Source organism: Carassius gibelio, chromosome A11, assembly GCF_023724105.1.
Source record: "Carassius gibelio isolate Cgi1373 ecotype wild population from Czech Republic chromosome A11, carGib1.2-hapl.c, whole genome shotgun sequence".
Classification (NCBI taxonomy): domain Eukaryota; kingdom Metazoa; phylum Chordata; class Actinopteri; order Cypriniformes; family Cyprinidae; genus Carassius; species Carassius gibelio.
The window spans coordinates 13045120-13067034 of NC_068381.1; the positions used below are offsets into that span (position 1 = coordinate 13045120).

Here is a 21915-nt window from a genome sequence, read left to right on the forward strand (position 1 = left end):
CAATAGAATCCTCAAGCCTTCCTTACTTTCTTCTTTGAGCCGAACACAGTCGGAGTTATAAAGAGAAAATAATATTCTGGCTTCCCAGCTTTGCAATGGCATTGAATAGATCCCGAGTTTTTGAAGCTCCAAAAACTGCATCCATCCATCATAAAATCCATACGACTCCAGGGGGTTAATGAAGTGAAGCGATGGTTTTTTGTAAGAAAAATATCCATGTTTATAGCTTTTATCAGCTATAATCACTGGCTGCCAGAAACAGCCGTACGCGAGTTCCAGATAGAGTCGAGTTCCGGCAGAAGAATGACCTTTGACCCGACATATGAAATCTTATATCAAAGTCCTATTCTTTCAAAACGTCTTAAGCCCTATTCGGACGGGACTAGCTTCACAGGGGGACGTTAGAGAAATTTATGCTTGACAGATGTACTTTGAGATTTGAATCCTGTCCGAATCTGCCATGTCTGTCTTTTTCTCACACGACCTCTGTAAAAATTCCAGAGCAAATGACCTACTGTTTTTCGTCAAACTCGAGGGTCCTCAGATTAATCTAATCCTGTCCAAATGCGAATGTCTGTGATTGCCAAAAAAGTTTTTTTTCCAAAACGCTTTTTCTTGTGTGTTTTAGTCAACGTGAACTACCATAAAATCTCTCGCCGGTATTCAAGTTTCTGCTTTTTGCGCACCGATAATGGATGTAGATGTGACGCATTCGTCAGTTCAAACCTAAGCTTTCGCTACGTCTTCGCCATACGTCCTACGTCATGCGTCAGGTCAGAGGTCACCCTTCCGCCAGATCTCAACTCAATTATGAACACGCATATGGTCATGCCATGATTATATTTTATGAATTTATAAAATAAAGATATCTTTCTTAAAAAAGGCATGGCTTTCCTTATTAGACATTTATTAACCCCACTGGATACATATCGATAACTTTTATGCTTTATTGATGCGTTTATTGGAGCTTCACAAACTTTACAAATCTGGGAAGGATGTTATGCATTATGGCTGGAAGAAGAAAGCCATATACACTTATGGTTTGAGGGTGAGTAAATTATGGGATAAATTATTGTTTGGGATTAACTATTCCTTTTAAATCATTGTTCACTGAAGATATTATCCTCTTATTTTTCAGACATTTTTGCATTTTGATGGGTGTTTAATTGTATGCACTGAATAGTACTTGACTAGTATTTTTTTTATTTGCCTATTTTAGTTTACAATAATTGAGCAGAATTTATCTGGTGTTGTATCAGAATAATAAAAAAAAAATACTAACTTGTCTTTATTCCTTTTTTGTAATCCATGACAAAAATAATGTGCAGGGTTATAATAGCATTTAGAATTGAAATTATTGGGGTTTCATTGTAAAAACTAATACTGTAAAAAAACAGTTAACTACTGGCAGCTGTGGTTGCCATTATCATACTGTAAAAATACGGTGTGTTACTGTTTTTGAAATTAACAGCTAAATACTGTTTTGACAATTACAGCATCTAGCTGTTAAATACCAGGCTGTAAAATTACAGTTTTATACTGTAGTTGTCAAAACGGTATTTAGCTGTTAATTTCAAAAACAGTAACACACTGTATTTTAACAGTATGATAATGGCAACCACAGCTGCCAGTATATTACTGTTTTTTTACAGGATTATTTTTTACAGTGCAGGAGGGGAGAAAGAAACCCAAGTAAAACCAGTACAAGCTGGCGTATAGTAGCAGATTCAAGCAGCTTTTTTGTAGGACACTCTAAAAACCAGAGCTCATATGTTTAAAGCATCTCATAGTAAGACTACCGATCCATGGTCAGTGGAAGTCAACACTGAACAACAATCAGGAGTCTTACTTGAATTGTTCACATATGACACGAGGAGCCATATTCACAAAGCATTTCAGAGCGGGAGTGCTGTGTTCAGTTCACAAGAAGAGACATCAAGCAAACTGGCAGGAAAGATGATTCCAAGATTGGCACTCCCGCTCTGGCTTTCTTTCTGAATATAAACACAAGTCTTTAGCCACACAATGCAAACACACTTCTCCAACAACACACACTTAACAAACTGGTCTACAGACATCACAAAAGGATTATAACCAACAGGATGACCTGGTCATCCCTTAAGACAGTGTTCTCCATTGTGTGCCCTCCCCTTCAGTGTTACTTATTCAACTCCTCTTTTTTTGTGCCCTCAGTGTTTCCCCTCATTCTCTCCTTTTCTCTAAGCCTTTATCACAATAAGCCTAAGGTTTGGAGGGCTTCTCTCTATTTGGATCTCCTTAGTGGGAGATTTACTCTGGAAATAGGGCAGTTGCCTTTCTAACATCCCCATCCTAACTATCAGCTAAAATCAACAAAAAAAAAAAAAAACATCCAACACACTCTGATAGTTTTAGTATATCCAATTTGTGTGGTTTCTACAGAAGCCCTTAGAGGAAATGCATTATTTTGTGCACTTTTTCATGATCTTGTCATGAGTTGTTTTCTTGTGATCACTACTTTTACAAAAAAAAAAAAAAAAAAAAATTGTGAATTTTTTTTCTGGTTAGCTACAATCTCTAAAAGTCATTTGTCACACACACATGCAGATTTTCTAATGGCAATAAAATAGACCACATGTTCAGAGTCACTATAAGTATATAAACACTATTTGTGACATCTCAAGCATCACTGTAAATGTTACTAAAAATCTACACTACTATAAAAAAATAATTATTTTACATTATATATATATATATATATATATATATATATATATATATATATATATATATATATATATATATATATATATATATATATATATATATATATATATATATATGTATATACATATATTTTGCATTTTTTAATTAAAAAAAATTGTAATAGTATTATAAAAATTTTAAATACTCATATTCTATTGTAATATATTCAAATGTAATTTCTTCCTGTGATGGTAAAGCTGAATTTTCGTCAGTCATTACTCACATGATTCTTCAGACATTTTTTAGCTGATTTGCTGCTCAATAAACTATTTTTATTGTTAAAAACAGATGTGCTGCTTGATATTTTTTTACATTTTTTTTTTTTTACATTTTTAATATATATATATATATATATATATATATAAAATAGTTTAAAAAACATTTATTTGAATTAGAAATCTTATATGAAAAATGTCTATATTGTCCATTTTGATACATTTAATGTATCCTTGCTGAATAAAATAATAATTATTTTATTTTTCTAACTGACCCCAAATCATGTGTTGAGATCTAGGGGGATTTTTGAATACCGAGATTACAAGGAAATTGTGATCATGACAAAACAAGCCTGTCCACTTAGGGCTTCTGTATATCTCTATCTAGGGCTATGTAAACATCTGTAGATTCTCAGTTTCTCTCTTTAACTGCAGTTTGTTGTAGGTAGCTTGAACTACTTAAGCATATACATCTGCATGCCCCTTTCTGTGAGAACACATCTTAAGATAATCCTCCTCAAAAATGTTGCACTAAGAATAACGAGCAGAGAAAAATAACAGTTCACAAAAAAAAGGGAATAACGAGCAGAGCAAAGGGAATATTACAGCCAGAACATTCAGGAACACACACAGCACTGCAGAGTGGAAAGGTTAAGCTAAAGAAGCAGTGCAAGAGAGAAAGTTGAAGTCAAAGATTAAAAGATCGAGAAATTAACTGAGAAAGAGAGAGAAGCAGGGTCTCAAAATGTGACTTATCCCTCCTAGCTGGCTGTTATGTCACATTTTGGAGGGCCTCCCCCTTCACCGAAGGAGAAGACAGCCATTACTTACATCAAACAACCTTTCTATATACATCTCCTCATTGACCTTGTCCCGCAAGACATCCTGAGAGTGACGAGCGAATGTCACATAGCTGTCGGCAACATCCATCCCAGGTTTCTGCAGATGAAGAAAAGAAAGACAGAGATAGATGTATACCTGCTTAATGTCATTTCAATATTAGCATACAACAACTCCGCTCAAAAACCTTGTTAACTGCCAATATATAGGCAGCATCCTAAACATCATGGAACCTGCTTCTTGCAGTATTATGGATCTATATTTTGGCCAGAAGCAACATTTAAAAGATAAAACACCTAAATTATGGACTTGTCACTTCACACACTTGACCGACAGATGAAAAGTGTTTTCTTTCTCATTTTCTTAGACGTCTAATAGGCAAAACCTGAGGTGTGCAAAATGAGCTGTCATTGTCATGATTCTACAGAGCGGCAGGATAACAATGCTATTTGATTAGTACGACTCTAGTCAACAAATAGCAAGTGAAAAATCAAGCCAAAAGTAAATCATCTGGGGTGTTTTGCACCCCCTGCTCAGCCCCAGTGGAGAATTTAACACTTCCTTAGCCAGCGGGCATATGAAGGTCATCAGAATTGGTAATTTGTCAGACGCTGTAAATTGAACTTACTTCACACATCTATGGGTCCTTTCAGAGAGTGCAAATGAGCAAGTTTGTCAGACATAATTTATTTTGTGTATTAAGCAACAATTACCATGGAAACATAAGATTTGCTGACCCTCAGATCATAAAGAGAGAGTGAAAGAGAGTGAGAGGACGCTTCTGGCATTCGCTGTCAGGGTTTTAAATTAAAAACCCTTGCGTCATGACCAAATGTGTTGGCAGTTAAAGGAAACTCAGTGATGTGCCCAGCGGCATCTTCACGATGGGCTTTTGTCGCACAATACACGAAATCAGACTGTCTGAGGGGTGACCGCTTCACAGAGACCACTCTCTCTCACATATATATATAAATGACCATTTGGTTAAGAGATGACCATCAATGCAGGCCATGGCAATTACAATAATAGTGTAACATGCTATTAATTCATTATTTAGATGATATGTTAAGGTTTCATGTCTACAAGAATTTTTTTTAATATAAATTGACTAATGAACAATGAACTGATCGATAAATCAATAAGCATCAGAAAAATCCTGTTGTCACTTACAGGTACGTCCACATATTTTGAAGCAGCTTTTACCTACAAATAAAATGGACATAAAAATGTAAATTAAAATAATAACTTAAAAATTAATATTTTTCTTGTACAGTATTGCAAAGTAAAAATATATATAACATTAACAAGTTCTAAACTTAAATTAATATAAGATTATTATATATATATATATATATATATATATACATTTTGTATTTGAATTTGTGCAAAAAAAAAAAGTTCTTACTGTAAATGACAGGAAGGAGGAAAAAAGTGTGCCCTCATCATAACGTGACAACTTTGCCAGAACACTCTCTAGGATCACAACAAACTGTAAAAAAAAAAAAAAAAAAAAACGGAAGAAAAAATTTAAACGTTGCCCTTCAAAATGTGGAATTATCATAACTGATTATTATTTTTATGTGAAGAATTTCAAGAGATTTAATAATGAATGTAAACCAACAGTAAGTTTTATCAAATTAAAATCTGCTTTTACTTTTTTAGGAAGTAATTCTATGTAGATTAATAAATGAATGGGAATTTAGGAATATTGTATTCCTTGAATGCTACCTTTGCCACAAGTAAAGTAATCATTTCTTTCACCGTCTCCTCGATGAGATTGTCAATTTGCGAGTGGTACTGTCTCTGGAAAACAAAGACATAATGAGCACAAATCGCAACAAGATTTCTTGAGCTGTTTGTGGTTTTCACCTGGGATAATCTGTACAGACTCAGTCCCTTTGTCTCCATTTACCTCATATTAAATACATCTGGGTAATTAATTCAGTTCAGATCATTACCTGTCTCAAGATGCTACGGATATGAGATGTCTCACTTCTAGCACATGTATATTCAGAAGAAGCTACCACATATGGTAATATAATCAAAACAATTTAAGTGTCACAAGATTGGGGGAAACTGCCAGGATTGCTAATTATACCTTTGGGACATAAAGGTGAGAATTCAATTGAATTGTTAGCCACACTTACCCATTCTCTAACAAACTTTCACAAGATTGAGAAAAGGGATGAAAAGAAAGGTACGACAGACAAGGTGACAGTGACAATTAGAGAGCAACAGAGAGAAAAAGAAAACGTCTCATTCCAGCTCACAGTCAAATTAAATTCAACTTCTGAAACAATGGAAAACTGCCGTGCTGGTGAATCATTCAGATCTACAGCAATAAATGCATTTAAATTATATATTTACAATAATAAAGAATATCTGTGTATACACATAAAAAAAAAAATCATATATACCTACTGTATATATTATAGGGTGGTGCACATGATGAATTCATGCATTTTAAAAGACTACAGAATAAGGGATTTAACAATTGATATTCAATCATAGATGTTTACAGATCAGCACAATATGGGGGTGTTTTATTGGAAATTGTGGCAGAGAAAGTGTAGATTTGCAATGATGAGAAAGAGAAAGAGAACATGAGAAGGTGTGGAAGGATTTAAGTAAGAAGAGAAAGATACATTTGTTGGTGCGGTCTACCTCTTGGCTGAGCTCCATGGCACATAGTTTGGCCGACTGGGCCTTGGCGTCCACCATAACATTGAACATGGTGCATATGGACTGAGGTACACGAAAGTCTGTAGTGCGTGGACTCTTCTGCAACTTCACCTCGAAGGCTGCTCTGGTCCTGAAACAAGAGAACAGAGACTGAACTCTGACTGGTGGCTTTAACAATTAAGAATGGGGTAGGATTGCCCAAAAAAATGAAAAAAAAGTCAGGAAATAAGACAAAATATATGCCAGTAATTGAGAGTTTCTGTGTTATACTCTAAGCAGCAACAGCAGGCGTTTTTAGTGGTACAGCAGTTATAGCCAAAATATTTATTCAGCAGAATCTTAGCTTTTGAAATGACTGAGATGCAATAAATAAGAGATTTTTTTTTTAATATAAATTATTAATTTAATTAATTATTTTCAAATTCTTAACATATTAAGTATTTGTGTGGAGTGGAAGGGAAAACGGAACAGACTTTTTTACAAAGCCATATCATCTTCTGAATCAGCAAATTACCATGACGTTACTTACAACAGTTTCTCAAAGCACTTCTAATCACGTCTTCACTCACAGCAAGCGAGACAAAGAGTTTATCACACCTTAAGAGTGACTGGAAGAATGCAGCTAAGAAGACGTCCTGCTTGACATCCTCAAAACACATTCAACAGAAGGAGTACAGATGTGGGGCGGCACACTGAAAATCAGCTAGCCCTTTTCACTTAGTCCAATAGCAAAACTAACAGATTTAACAAATTAATATAAAATGAATTTGATTTGCCTATAAAGCAGCTCTACAGAGTGCAAGAGTGTTACCATTCAACTTAATACAGCTCCAGCCTTGTTCTCATATCATAGTTTCACTGCAGTCAAATCAGTAATATTACCATATATTACCTGGGTTCCAACTGTCAAGTCTCAAGTCTCACCTTTTTACACAGGACTCAATCATGTCACTGGACATGAGTTTGAGTCGGCTCTCCAGGTGTTTGGCGAACTCCTCTTCAGGCCAGTGCAGGTCTCTGATGAATGTCTGCAATGCATCCAGCTTCCAAAACAAATCTTCAGAAGTCCCCGAACCATTACTGCCAAAACCAGGACATGTGCAGAGGAGAAAGTCAGAGGGACATACAGTAAGTTATTTTCATCAAAGCTGTATATAAATAAGGGAATGCTCCGAGGTTGGGAAGTAGGAAGGTCAAAGGGCAGTTTTTTTTTTTTTTTTCTAAAGAAAACAAAACCTGTTTAAAGTCCACACTCCAGGGTGACACATTTGGTTTAGCTATTTTTACCACTTCCCGATCGCTGCAGAGTTGCTCTGATGGCTACAGATCAACTTCACCGGCGATCGTTCCATGGAAAAAATAAATAGTTAATCCTAAAACAAAATGATAAGCAGTCAGGCCTGGTTGTTTGAGTACAGGAGGTAAACATGTAAACAAGGTAAACATGCACAATGATGTCAAAGGAGAATTGCAAAATCAGAAGTAAAGGCTGTATGTGTATGAAGTGGCAGGAGAGGCTACAGTCCATGACAGGCATTGATCTGTTTGGATGGAGCCAATTTGAAATCCACATGGTCTGAAGTGAATGAAGAATTGATCACAGAAGAAAACAGAGACTGACTCTCACTCCATTCCTTACAGCCTGGTTATGAATCCTCAAACAGCCAGGAGGCCAAGGCATCTTCAGTGGAAACACTCTTTAAGATCAACTGAAGCAATGTGAGCCAGATTTAGTTAGAAGACTCTAACAGAGAAGCAGTAGAAAGATTATTAATCAGTGTCTGTTGATAAATAGAATAAAATAATAATAAAAGAAAGACGGACACTCACTAATAGTCAATGATACTATCAATCTTTTATGTATTTATTCATTGATTCATTGATTCATTCATTCTAGTTGTTTTTAATAATGAAAGTATATTAAATTCAATCATATTTGATAAGCTTACTAAAATACAATATTTGCATATTCAAATTGTATTTTCTACTTTATAATTTTAGGTTATTTTATTATTATTATTATTATTATTTTTAATGAAGTTACTAAGACTTGTTTTGAATGTTTTGAAATGCAATTCTTAAGATAATAATAATAAATAAACTGGATTTATCTTATGAAACTGGCCAAATTAGACAACAAACAAAAATTATGTTGAGCCATTGTGTGAATAAATAAATAAATAAATACAATGGAGTTTGGATTTGGGTTTCTCACACAATCAGTAAAGTCCTTTTAGAGTCTTATATTTAGTTTCCACTGAAAGCAGATGCCCGTTTTTCTGAAGCTTGTATTTCACTTCAGAGCATTGTCTGTCACACTGTAGATGAGGGAAACAGAACAGGGCCAAAAGTGGGACGGGGGGGTGATCTCCCTCAGTACTCCCGTCCTAACACCATATCATAAGACAGGCTACAGGTGGAGTGACTGCTACTACTCTAGGACCTAATACCCAGCAAATACAGCAGCAGGAATGAGGATGGACCCCTGTACCCTATTCTGTTCTAACAGAGAAAGAAAATGAGGAAGATGTTGGAAAGATACAGGGTGTTAAAGCGGCATTATTTATTCATGGCAGATACCAATGAATAGCATCTAATCATATGACCATGGTATTGTCAGTCATTTTTATTAAAGGCGAAGTGTGTCATTTCTGCATCACTCACAGCACCAAACAAAATTGCAATCTGCTTGTTTTAGTGGCTTAAATTAACAATATTGGTTCAGCCAATGGCATGAGTTTGGGACCAGGGCTAACGGTTGACTGAACAAGAATTTGAACCAGATTTAAATTGTTTTCATTCTGGCTTGACATTTATGTGATCTCTCAGAACACATTAGAAACTATGGAAACTATGGGAATTTACAGTTTACATATCATTTTTTGCAATTCAGTTTCCATAAGAAACTCTAAATGAGCAACCATTCAAAACACCTTTGCAACCAAGCAGCAGTATTTAGCAGTGTTAAAACTCTAGACTTTAGACTAGTCTGATCTCCTCTTCAGATTTAAGACAAGTCAAAATCATGTTTACGTGATTCTGTTTGGTGCAGCTACAGCAGAAATGACACACTTCAGCTTTAATATTGAGCTAGCAAAATGTGAGCATATTTCTATGGTGTGTTATTTGTATCTTCCAACCCTTCAACATGCTTAGGGCCTTTTTGGGTTAAAAAGTGTTTATCGGCTGTTTCCATGCTGTGGCCTTAGCATAACTGAAATTTGTAAACACTAATTTCTACAAAGTTGAAATAATTTAAGCTTAAGTCTGATATGTTAAGACAGATATTTTGAGGGGGCTTCATCGAGTTTTGGCAACCTTTGGTGTTTACCCACTATTACACCTTAGAGATGGAATATTTACTGAGTCTCACTCAGCATGCATAATTATGTCTGCGTGTGGATGTGTAATTTTTTTCCAACACATGCAGCGTGTAAGGTATTTCACTCTCGTCTGGAAAGCTGTAATATGCTAAGGTTTGGAGAATTGGTTTTTAATTATCATGTCTAAATATAAGCTAAAATTCCCTTGGCTCACCTCTGTCAACCTCCTAAATCACAAATTCTTAATTCATAGGCAATATGTATGTAGAAAATTTCCAAACATGTAAAGAAATTAGATGATGAATGCACAGTTTTAAGAAAAACTTTGAGAACTGTTTGGAAATTAGATTTTATACTATAATTTTATCTTCATGTGAGATTTGATGCTTCCCTGTTTTATTTTTTGTTTGTTTTTTTATAGTTTTTTGCTGCAAGATACTTCAAATTTTTATGAAGATACTATATAACGAAAGTTTTTTTTAAAAGTAGCTTGTTACACTAAGCTGCTTAAGAAAAAAAAAATTAAATTCAAGAATATAATGTTGATTTTAAAACCAGAATTTAAAATCATATGATCCAATTAACAACATAAAATAAAATAAAATAAAATTACAAATGAAAAAAAAAATCTATTAATACTGATCTTTTGCACAGCATCTGTTTGTCTATAGCAGAATGTCAAAGCATCTGTTTGTGTTTATTGTGTTTGTGTACATTATGACACACAACAATGATAGTAAATCAACAACAGATTGTGTTAAAAAGTAAATATATATATATATACATATACATATATATATATATATATATATATATATATATATATATATATATATATATACAATTTTACAATGTCATATATTTTTGTTGAGCTGCAGATCAATGTCTATATGCTTCTAAATTATGTATATATATATATATATATATATATATATAACATTTCTATATGCTTCTAAATTATGTATATATATATATATATAATTTAGTTGCATATAGAAATGTTCTTGAAACAAAAATATATGACATTGTAAAATGTTGTGTGATGCTCCATAATATCATTTTAAAAATTCAAGCTGATATGAGCTGAAAAACTTTTTTCTTACAACTGTAGATGCACCTCTAAAGACTTTCCAAATGAAAATCTTCAAATGAAACCTATACCTACAATTGTAATTTTAAATCTGAAGTTTAGTTAAGTGAATACTAAAGACAATTTATGTTCATGCTAAGGCCACACATGCATATATTAGATTCAAGTACAGACTCAGTACACACTCAGTATCAGATAAACCCGGTATCCAGTTGGGGGTGGAAAAGCTAGGCATTTGCATTGGTGGCAGATTAACTGACAATGGTAGATTTGGTACTTTAGGCATTTGTAGATTCACATTTGGTAGGTTGACACTGGGTAGATTACTCGTTAAACTCCTGCGGAAAAGGAAAAAAACAGAATAAAAGAATGCAGTGATGTAGATGCACAGAAGAAAGCGTGGGTGATAAAGAAACAGCATTACATACAGTATGTTTAGAGCACAAGATGAAGAATTAATTCAGAGATAAGATGGTGTTGTAGAGATGTGAAGTGCACATGAGAAGGAGTGAATCACATCATCACCACTTTGGCTCTGGTTTTACGAGAAAACACATTTGTTTCTGCTGAAGTGCAGATTGTTGATTCAATTAGCATTTACATTCTTACAGTCACACACTTTGTCTTATGTTGCTTTGTCTAGTGATTCCAAGTTATTCTGATGACTTGGGAATCATGTAAGAATGTTTGTAATGTTCAACAAGCATGGCTGGTTTGGTGTGTTAGAAAATTAGGGTTAGTTAAAGAAAATGAAACCTGCATCTTGACAATAATTACTTTTAAGCTGTTAAAAAAACAAACAAGTAGGCAAGTGTTAATTCAAGAAAACAAAAAGACAGAAGACACTGTGGACACATTTTCATTTTGTTGGAATCCATCTAGCTGTTTTTGAACACAAGAAAACGTGTGTGTAAATGGTGAGACTGTGGAAGGCCAAGGGGCATGATTAATTACATGCTTTTATATAATATATATATATATATATATATATATATATATATATATATATATATATATATATAATATATAGTACTGAATTAACATCTCTAAAATAAAAGTTTAAAGCATAACGTGTTTTGCTTACTTGACAGGTTCCCAAGACTCTCGTTCAAATCCTCTGTGTATGGACTGAGCTATGGAGGACTCCATGAGATCCACATACCTCACCACTAGAGGGGCAAACAGGTCTTGAAGGTGCTTATGAAACTTCCCATTACATAAATTATCTGAAATAGCAAGACCAAAGTGGGAAAGAGAGAAAGAACACAGTGAATGACTACTGACATACAGTAGTAATGGCAGAGAATGTGTGACTAGGCAAATCTGAAAAATGAAGCTGGCAAAAAAAATAGAAGTGTGACAACACTTTCATTTTCAGCAGATCAAACCAAATATCATATTAGTGGTTTTATTTTTGATTCATCTTATGGGTTTTGGAACATGCCTTAAAACTGGATTTGATCATAATAGGAATAAACAGAAGTAAACATAAAAAACTTATTATAATATAAAATAAAATAAAAATACATTTTAAAATATATGAAAATAAAAAAGTTATTGCAGATTGTAATAATATTTCACGATAATACAGTTTTATCGCATTTCTGATCAAATAAACAGATCAAATAGTAAGCATAGGAGACATCTTTCAAAAACAATCATTCCAACCTTTGGACTGCTAGTGTAAAATTAATTTAAAAAAAAAAGGAATGAGATTATTTACTATCCTCCCATTATGCTATAGGGTCCAAAAACGTCTATGTTATTTTTATGTTAGATAACATTTTATCATACTACATCTAACAGCTCATTTAAAAACATATGGATTTGTGCATCTATACCAAGTAATTGGACACCAAAAGTGCACTGTATTGGTGGAGAGATTTTAGCATGTGATGACTAAGCATAGTATAAGAACAGCATCTCTAGTTCTCTTACTATCTCTCTCGCTGTACTCAAGGTCGATCATTCGCAGTAGGTGCCATGTTTGTTTGCTTCCCTGATTGCTCTGTTCCAATTAGCCACTTGAGCGGTGGTGGTTGTACACTTGGTTTGTCCGCGAGCGAGTGGCCGGGGCAGTGGGATCTCCCAGGCTCCTCTGTTTTAGACCTCATTAGCAACATGAATAGCTTCTGCTTTAGCGCCTGTCTGGTGTTAAGGCTGTTTCATGCCTAGCTCAGTGCTACAGGCACAGGAAGATAGTGACCTTCTATGTTGAATGTCCTGTTCCACAGATGTAGCTCATGCTGTAGGCTGATGCTCAATGGTGTTTACTTGTGTTTGTGTTTATGTGAGTGTGTTTGTGTGTGAGGAGGCCAGGGGGAGGTGATATGTGTCTCTGTGTTGTAGCGAGGACTAATATCTGTGTGAATTCATGAGAAATGCATGGATTTGGGAACTAAATGACACTTTTTTTTCAAAGACAAAATAAAATCTTTTGACAAAAAAAAAAAAAAGTTTCATGTGTGTGTTGTGATATATATCATATTATTGCATCAGGCTTTCACAGCTAACATATGCTATCGTGAGAATATTTTGTTTTATTCAGAGGACCAAACGAAGCAAAAATATTAAATTTGGAGATGATGATTTTTCAGAAAAAAAAAATAATACTCAGTAAGTGTTCATCTTGAAATATAATTAACAATTTAAATTATTGTACGTTTGTTATAAAAAGTCCAGATTTCAAAGCAAAATTCATGTTACACAACATGAAAGTGGATGTTTTCAATACTACACAGACTTTTACTTACTAAAAAAAGTAAACCATGCATCAATGAAATAACAGAAGGCATGTAGTAGATAGTGTACAAAAGTTTTGATAATGTTTATAATTTAAAACCCTTAAAAATGTACATATCTAATATGACAGATTAGTCATTATGTGGGTAAAGAAGAGTTAACCAAAAAGTTTTTTTTTTTTCCTTTTCTGGTCTTTCTCAGCTGGAATGCTGATAGACCATTTATAAAAGACCATCTTTGCTCCCTTCTTTAAAAGAGATTATTAAAAATAATTCAATTTATTTATTTTTTTAAACAATCCCCCAAGGACCGATATAAAATAAACAAATGCAAGCAAAAAACAAGCAAATAAACAAACCGTTTAAAATTAATACTAAGCATGTTAATGTAATGTGAAATAAATAATAATAATAATAATTCAATTTAAAAAATCATTTAAAAAGGGAAATACTGCTAAATTGTTTATTTCATACACACAGTACACTCTTGCTTTCTCAAGCTCTAGCTCTCCCAGCAGAAAAAGCAATCCAATATCAAGAATAGGTTACCAGACAACAACCTGTCAAGCTGTGCAAAGAATGGCACTAGGATAATTAGTCAACTGCAGCCCATGGCAGTGTGGCTTTAGCACCATGGACAGCACCCCATTGACTTCAGTTCATTAGAGACGTGATAAGGCCTTGAGCAAACTCTTTACATTCAATGTATTGGTTCGACCCCCTGCAGGTTCTACTTTTTGGGCCTTAATTCTTCTATATTGTCTCTTAAAGCTCCGCTTTGTTGCAATTTGCAACCTATTGCAGGCAAGCAACGTCACAATTATGCCATAATGGACTGTAGATATGACAATTTCCAATTTCATTCATTTCATTGTCTTGTTTTATGATGACTATGATTACTCTCTCTCTCTCTCTCTCTCTTCTCTCTCTCTCTCTCTCTCCTTCTCTCTCTCTCTCTCTCTCTCTCTCTCTCTCTCTCTATATATATATATATATATATATATATATATATATATATTAAAATAAATTATTTATCTTAATTCAGTCTATGAGACACATTTGGTGTCAATAATTGTATTTAAAGTAGAATATTAATTTAATAAGGCATAAGATATATGGACCTGTCCAGAAAAGTTCACTGTAAATACTCACAGTCAATGCGCAGGAAGTCGTTGAGAAGCTGAAAGAGAGGGAAGCTGTCCCAGCTGTCTGGTGGTTGGATCTCCAGTGCCGCGTCCATGTCCACAGCATATAGAGACAGAAATGTCTCGGCATGTTCAACCATCAGATCTGACCACCATGCAAATGCCTGCAGTCAGAGGAAGAGAGACAGAGGCAACACAAGAGGCAGAAAAAAGGGGATGAAATGAAAGCAAAAATAAAAGCAGCCTTTTAATACAGACATACAATGAAGTTAAGTCCTTTCTCTTATGCATAAGGGCATGACAGTCCACAGATCTATAAAAATTACACTGGTCTTCAAACAGTTTTGAGATCTTTGCCTGACTGTCCTGTGATGTAATTTTACATCTTTGTGTCTGTGGAGCATCATGAGCTTATTTCATGCACTGAAACTCCATGCTACTCCCTCTTCTAAAAAGCACATCTAATGTCTAATTCACTAATACACTGATTTTTATTTAAAGTACATCCTTATTTACTTCCCATTTTGCAGATGTGAAGTCCATGCACAGGAATTTATGCATAAATTCCCAGCATACAGCAGCAGCAGTGATTAGCAGCACAATCTCAGTAGTTATTGGTATAATTTTTCGGTTTAAAACAAAATTGTTTTCAAAGCACTCTTAAAAATAAAGATTCTTAATTAGCATTGTTGGTTCCATGAAGAACCTTTAACATTCATGGAACCTTCCCATTAAGGTTCTTTGGGCAATCTACAAAGGTTCTTCTACTGCACCCTTTTTTATTTTTAAGAGTGTAATTATGTCTTGTGTAAGTAAGATTTCTCTGCTGCTGATCCAACCGCTCTTCTGTGTGTAACACATCTGGCCTGTAGACATGCATCAAGCATGTTAGACAAATAAAATAAAAAATGTTAATGTAGATCATGGCTTCCTCTCCTTTAAAAAATCAAATACAAAAATCATACTGTTGTCACTGGCCACTCAAACAAACCTTTCATACCAATATAATTTTTTAGACCAGTATAACAGATTTGTTTTCTTGCAACTTCTCTCCCAAAATTCACAGAGAATTTTTGCATTTGTTATAAAGTTTAATATTTGAAGTTAGAGCTGGCAAGTGAAGCTAGCAGACCAAACCACGCTGAAGGACACAAAACAGAGGAGAGTTTTAATATTATCGGGGTTGTGCAAGAGTGAAAATGAGACCAAACTCATTTTCATTGAGGTTCTTTTTTTTTTTTTTTTTTGAGGGGTCTGCTTCCACAGGTGAAGCACTGTCCCCTCATGCTTGTGGAAACACAAGCAACTTGCTCAACACTCCATAGGGACAGCTGATCAGGGGAAGGATGGGGTGTCCAGGCAGAGATGGGGAGGACGAAATTAGGAGGAAAAATCCCTCCATCCATGGTGCAGGGGCTGTGACATGCACATGGTGGGGGACTCTACGGTCTACATACCTCTTTACCCTGTCCAACGTTTTCCAGCCAACAAACAAGTAATGAAAAACAGTGAGAATTACATGAGATTTTTTTTGCTGTGGTTTAGTTTGAGTACTTCATTATCATAAAACCCATTAACATTAAAGAGCTTTAAAATGCAATTGAAAAACATTGTGAAAATACTTAAGAATGATTGACAGTGATCTTGATCAAAAAGAAACAAAAAATATGAATAATATTTAATAATTAATAATAAAAAAAATAATCTTATGCTTAAGACAGTTTGGTACACTTGTAAAGGTTCTAGGTTTTGGAATGTGCGATTGTCACTGATGCTGTAAAAATTATATACTATGTACATCCATTTAATCCACCAGATTTTTTCAATCATGAACATGCAGTTTTGCAGCATGATAAATGACTGGACTATGTAAAATACTATAAACCATGCATTTTAGTGGACATATTTATTAAAAATGGTTTTATGTGCATAAAGGGATAAGCCACCCAAAAATGAATAATTCTAGTGAGTAAAGAATGACTATGTTGTTCCAAACATGTAGCCATTTCTGTAGGCAGATATTTTGTATAATCCTTTTGTTTGTATAATTAAAGTCAGTGTGGTCCTAACCAACACTGGACCTGACTGACTTTCATTCTATGGACGACGAACGAACAAACAAACAAACAGACAGACAGAAAGACAAACAAAAAACATGAAGACATAATTCTAAATATCTTCTTTTTTTATTTTGGGGGATCTATTCCTTTAATGGTTTAATGAACCTGGTACTAGAAGTGTAAATGGCATATACAAACCAAACCAAACTTAAAACAAAACAAAACTGAATAACAGACTTGACATAAACCAAAATGAAGATGCATAAATAAGCACAACTGTAGTAATTTTGTCCATTGACTATGGCCTGGAATGTATTCAGTCAATGTGACATCAATTTCAGTTCAGTTAATTCTGAAGATGAATTGCTGATTCTACAATATCTATCTATCTATCTATCTATCTATCTATCTATCTATCTATCTGTCTGTCTGTCTGTCTGTCTGTCTGTCTGTCTGTCTGTCTGTCTGTCTGTCTGTCTGTCTGTCTGTCTGTCTGTTCTGAATGTAATCCTTTAATGAACTTAGAATGAACTGAACTGAAATCCACCCTGCAGGTGCCTGACTCCTGGTTTGCTATGCCCATGTAATGCCTCTTTCAGGGCAGGTCAGATCATGAGGCTAGCATGCAAGAGCAGGGTATGTCATGGATGACAGCAAAAAATTAAAAAAAAGACTGTACCGCCTGACCTCCCGTACTTGGGCGTGTGGCCTGTAGAGCACATAATTTAAAAACACAAAAACACACATATATTCTGCTGTTTTCTGAGGCAATGGCTGCTCTAATGGGGAATGTTACCTAAATAGTGCTAGCAGCCACTGAAGACCCTTACATAGGTTTTTCAATATTGAAATGTTTTTTAAAGTTGTTTTGATGTCTTATTATTGAAGCAATATTGTTTGTTTCACATATAAATAAGTGCCTGAGCTATTTCTTTAAATGCTTGTGTTCATGCAATATGTCTGCCACGTCATGTCTGGCACACCCACCTCTGCGTGATGTTCCTCATTCTGCTGGAGAACCTCTATGACCAGCTCGGCCAGACGGAGCGTGTCCTCAAGCCTTTTGGCAGGTGTGATTAAGCGCCCTACATTTTCTGAAGCACAAATGTACAACAGTTAACATACAGACAAACACACACACACACACAGAAAACACTGGACTTTCCTCAGCCTGTCTGATGCCAAAACTAAATTGTGATTTTAATATGACAATTAAAATTACAGAGCAGGTAAGAGATGGGAAAAGTTCAGGATTACATCTAAATTTTCATTTTAATTTCATAAATGTTCTCTCTGAATAAAAAAAACTGATTTAATGAACCACAAATTAGCTGCTGCATATATCAACTCTGCTGTCTTAGTTAACGACTTAGCATAATCTTGACACTCTGTCAACAATGAGCTCTGTAGACTTGAACCATAATGAGTCAATAAAGAGCAATGTAAGTATAATGAGTCAAACCATGGAACTGAGGTGGGGAAAAAAGGATAAAAACAACAACAGATATGTTATAGTCATCATGCATGATGTTCAGCACATGCAGGCATTTATGTCATCTCATTTCCTACCTCTCTCTGTCAATACAAGCAGGCAACACAGGCAGGTACATACTTAAATGTACCCTTCATTGCCTATCTCATCTATCATTTTATGACACAGAGAACTACAGAAGTTGATATGAAATTAATAAAGACATCCTATTACAGTTACTACAAACTGTTGTGAAAATAGATATATGTTCAGTGGTCTTTAGCATCATAAATACACATAATACGAGGCAAACAGCAGTTTATTACTACTTGTTAAGGATGGGAATGCAAAGTAAAAAGACATTTATAAGACCAAGCTGTGTATGGATACATGTTTTTTATAGCTCATAATGCTTCAATATAGGCTGAGTGATTTTTGGTTGTGCATCTGTTGGTTTTGAACAAAGAAATGTTTGTGCTGTCAGTTTTTCAGATCTTTCAGCACTGTCTTTTTTTTTATCTTTTTTTTTTTTGGATTGTGGTAAATGTGGCACTTTGTTGGAGGAACACAAAGACAGAGGAAATAGGAAGTGAAGTCATTTGCTTTGTGACAAATGTCAAAACAATTAACATTACCCCAATCTGAGTCAACAGTGCTTTCATCACTAAACACAAAAGCACACACCTCGAAATGGGAATTAACCCTCTGACCTTTCCTCTAATTGTATCTCAGTCCTCTTCAGCTCTTTCCATAGGACTAAATACTGTCAAAAATTATAATATCTGTGGCCTTTTAAATGGTTAATGTCCATGCTGGAATGGAATGGCATGTACTAATGCAAAATCAGGTACTTAAGTAGCAATTGCATTTTGACATTTGAATTCTTTTTCAAAAGCATCCAAAAAAAAAAAACTGGTTTAGATATTTTGAAATACCTTGTTTCCCTAATTCAATAAAAATAAAGGGTTTCTAAATCAATCCATGATATATAATGTAGACTGTATATTAAATATACATATTTTTTCTGACATTTTTGTAAAGGTTTCAGAAACCATCACACTCACATGGAAAAACAGCAATATGATGTGAACTGAAAAACAGTGCATTTAACAGTGCATCAGTATTGATATTTCACCCATTTCAGTAACACTTAACACAAATGTTTAGTTTTTTAACACTAGCCTTAAGTATTATAAACAAGCAATGAACATTTATTCTTTTTTTTTTTCTTTTTTTACAACATTTATTAATCTGGGTTCATGCAAATTTATGAAATATGAATTATGAAATAATGATGTTATAAAACAACTTGGACAAACATGAAAATGAAAATTGTATTGTGTAGTAGTATATATTTATATGCAATATATACTTTTAGTATATATCAAGTATATTAATCTAACCTAGAATAATAAATGTTGATGAAAAATATCTAATGTATTAATGGACAGATAATGGATAATGTTAAAGAAAGTGATACCATAATCACGCACTTGATGCAGAGAGAGTATCACTTTAATTGTAATTAAAACAGGCAGGCAATCTGCTATTTTTTTATTTATTTATCCAATCTGCTAATATGTATTTATTTTGTTCATTTAGAATTACTCTGCTTGTTCCATGGACTGCTAATGCATACATACAGCTCTTACCAGCTCATGAAAAATGCATCTTCATTAAGATGCAATGTATAAACTGTAGACGACATTGGCATAACATTGTCTCAACATTCCCATGTTTACCTTTACGTCTGCTAATTGTGCCATGCGAATGCTGAGAGTTGGTTATGTTTAGAGCTGGGGGGAGGCGGGGTCTGTTTTAAAATTAATTTATTAGTAAGTCAGACAAAAGATGTCACCTGGATCCTTCTGATCCCTCTGAGATTTTTTTACTAAAAAGAAAGAAAGAGAAGGAAGGAAGAAAGAAGGGAGAAAGAAAGAGAAAAGGAAGAAGAGGTCAGCTTTCACTTTGTTTTAAGATGTGAGATCTGATGGGGAAATAGAAGGAGAAGGAAAGAAGAAGAAAGAAAGATTCATTCAAGACCAGAGCTGTCTAACAGTGAAAGACCTGCAAACGATTTTGTGAAAGAAACTCTACCAGAGTGGTTGTTTTAGGTTGAAAACAAACCTTTTTTAAACAGGGGTGTAAAAGTACAGTGAAACATGAAAAACAGTGTAAAAGTAAAACATAAAAAGTGAACATAAAAAGTTTTCCAGTTTGGTATAAAAAAGTAAAAAGTGATGAAATTTCTACCCTCAAAACTTTACATTTAGCAGCAGTTGTTTGCACAGTGATCACTAGCTACAAAAATGCATTAATTAACAATTAATAATTGCTTGAACGGCTATTTTGTGTTGATCAAAAACAAGAATAACCACATTAACAAATTAAATCTGTTGGCTATTTGTAAATTACATTTAAAAAGTTCACCATTTAAAAGTGACTGCAAAGAATTTTCACTTATTAAAAAAAAAACCTTTTTTACCATTTTGTTTCAATCTTCAGGCATTTTTTAATAAAGTATAAATCCACATATAGTAAAAAAAAAAATACAATTACTCAAGTACTTTAACACCTGCTGTACACCAGAAACCTTTCTGAAACCACGTTTGACCCAAGACAGAAACAATAACCCAAACAGACTGAAAAACTGTGAAAACACACTGTGATGAGTGGATAACAAAAACATACAGCGCTCGCGGTTGAAAACATGATTAAAAACACAATGACTCTGAAAACTGCATCAGAATCCCTGTTTTGTTCATGGGTTGGAGATGATTTGAATATTTTTTTTCCACCCTTTACCTGGCCTGTACTGTAAACCTGAGACACATCGATAACAGTACAAGGGTTGGGAGGAGTGACTTACACAAAAGCAAAGTAAAAATGCATTCAAGTCACATACAGAAAGAATAAGCAAAACACAGAACAGCTGACAAACTGACTCTGGTCTGATCAAAGTGACAGGAAGACCTGTGGCTGAATACCTCAACTTAAGATCCAAGTGATAAACTCAAAGAAAAAGGCAAGCAGACTGCAAGCAAGAGAAGAGGATGGTGCCGGTCAGGGCGTGAGGGAAGAACTATTTGTGAACGTGCTTGAGAAGGAAAAAATGAGAAAAGAAATAAACGAGGGGTGGCGGAAGTGATGGAGTGGCTCCAGATGAGCAGTGTACTCACGAATTGTTAAATCCATCACTTGTGACGCCAAACAGAAGACAGGATGCTCATACATTTCTCTCTTTTTCCCTATAAAAGAGGATCGGGGCATGCAAGAGCAAGGGGTCAGAGGAGAAAGAGAGAGAAAGAAGCACAACGGCTGCATGTGTAATAAGGGGGATTTGACCAAATTTAGTTGCATGCAAAGTTGCCTGGCAGGGTTGGCAAAATGCCTACTAACTGATCTACTGCATCTCTGTGGAATAATTCTACAGCAGGCTCACATAAGGACAAAACTATTAGTGATCAGTCAGTCCAGATATGATCTATAAATTAGTGTGCATAAAAATATGCACAAAGCCTTAAATTTAATTTCAAAATAGCTTTTTTTATAAACTTCCTCAAATCATATTATTGTAACAAATTGCCACTACTGATTATTTGG

The 21915-nt window shown here is 34.5% G+C and overlaps 1 protein-coding gene across 13 annotated transcripts in view; it reads right to left on the minus strand.

Annotated features, from left to right (window-relative positions):
- Positions 1-3236: 3236 nt before the first annotated feature.
- The window catches only part of LOC128022392 (calcium-dependent secretion activator 1-like), a 200348-nt gene continuing 181669 nt past the window's right edge, over positions 3237-21915 (minus strand). The window contains exons 18-31 of one of the 13 annotated variants that reach the window (XM_052609906.1): positions 21492-21560; positions 17829-17935; positions 17521-17550; positions 16239-16247; positions 14789-14945; positions 11980-12121; positions 11081-11233; positions 7407-7562; positions 6465-6612; positions 5948-5962; positions 5529-5603; positions 5206-5289; positions 4971-5003; positions 3237-3899 (exon numbers count right to left, since the gene is read on the minus strand). In XM_052609906.1, coding sequence (XP_052465866.1) covers positions 3762-3899; positions 4971-5003; positions 5206-5289; positions 5529-5603; positions 5948-5962; positions 6465-6612; positions 7407-7562; positions 11081-11233; positions 11980-12121; positions 14789-14945; positions 16239-16247; positions 17521-17550; positions 17829-17935; positions 21492-21560 — 1316 coding nt within the window. In that variant the 3' untranslated portion in view covers positions 3237-3761. Of the gene's footprint in view, positions 3900-4970; positions 5004-5205; positions 5290-5528; positions 5604-5947; positions 5963-6464; positions 6613-7406; positions 7563-11080; positions 11234-11979; positions 12122-14788; positions 14946-16238; positions 16248-17520; positions 17551-17828; positions 17936-20170; positions 20204-21491; positions 21561-21915 lie in introns of all 13 variants that reach the window. The other 12 variants (XM_052609894.1, XM_052609895.1, XM_052609896.1 and 9 more) reach the window with 12 other exon arrangements.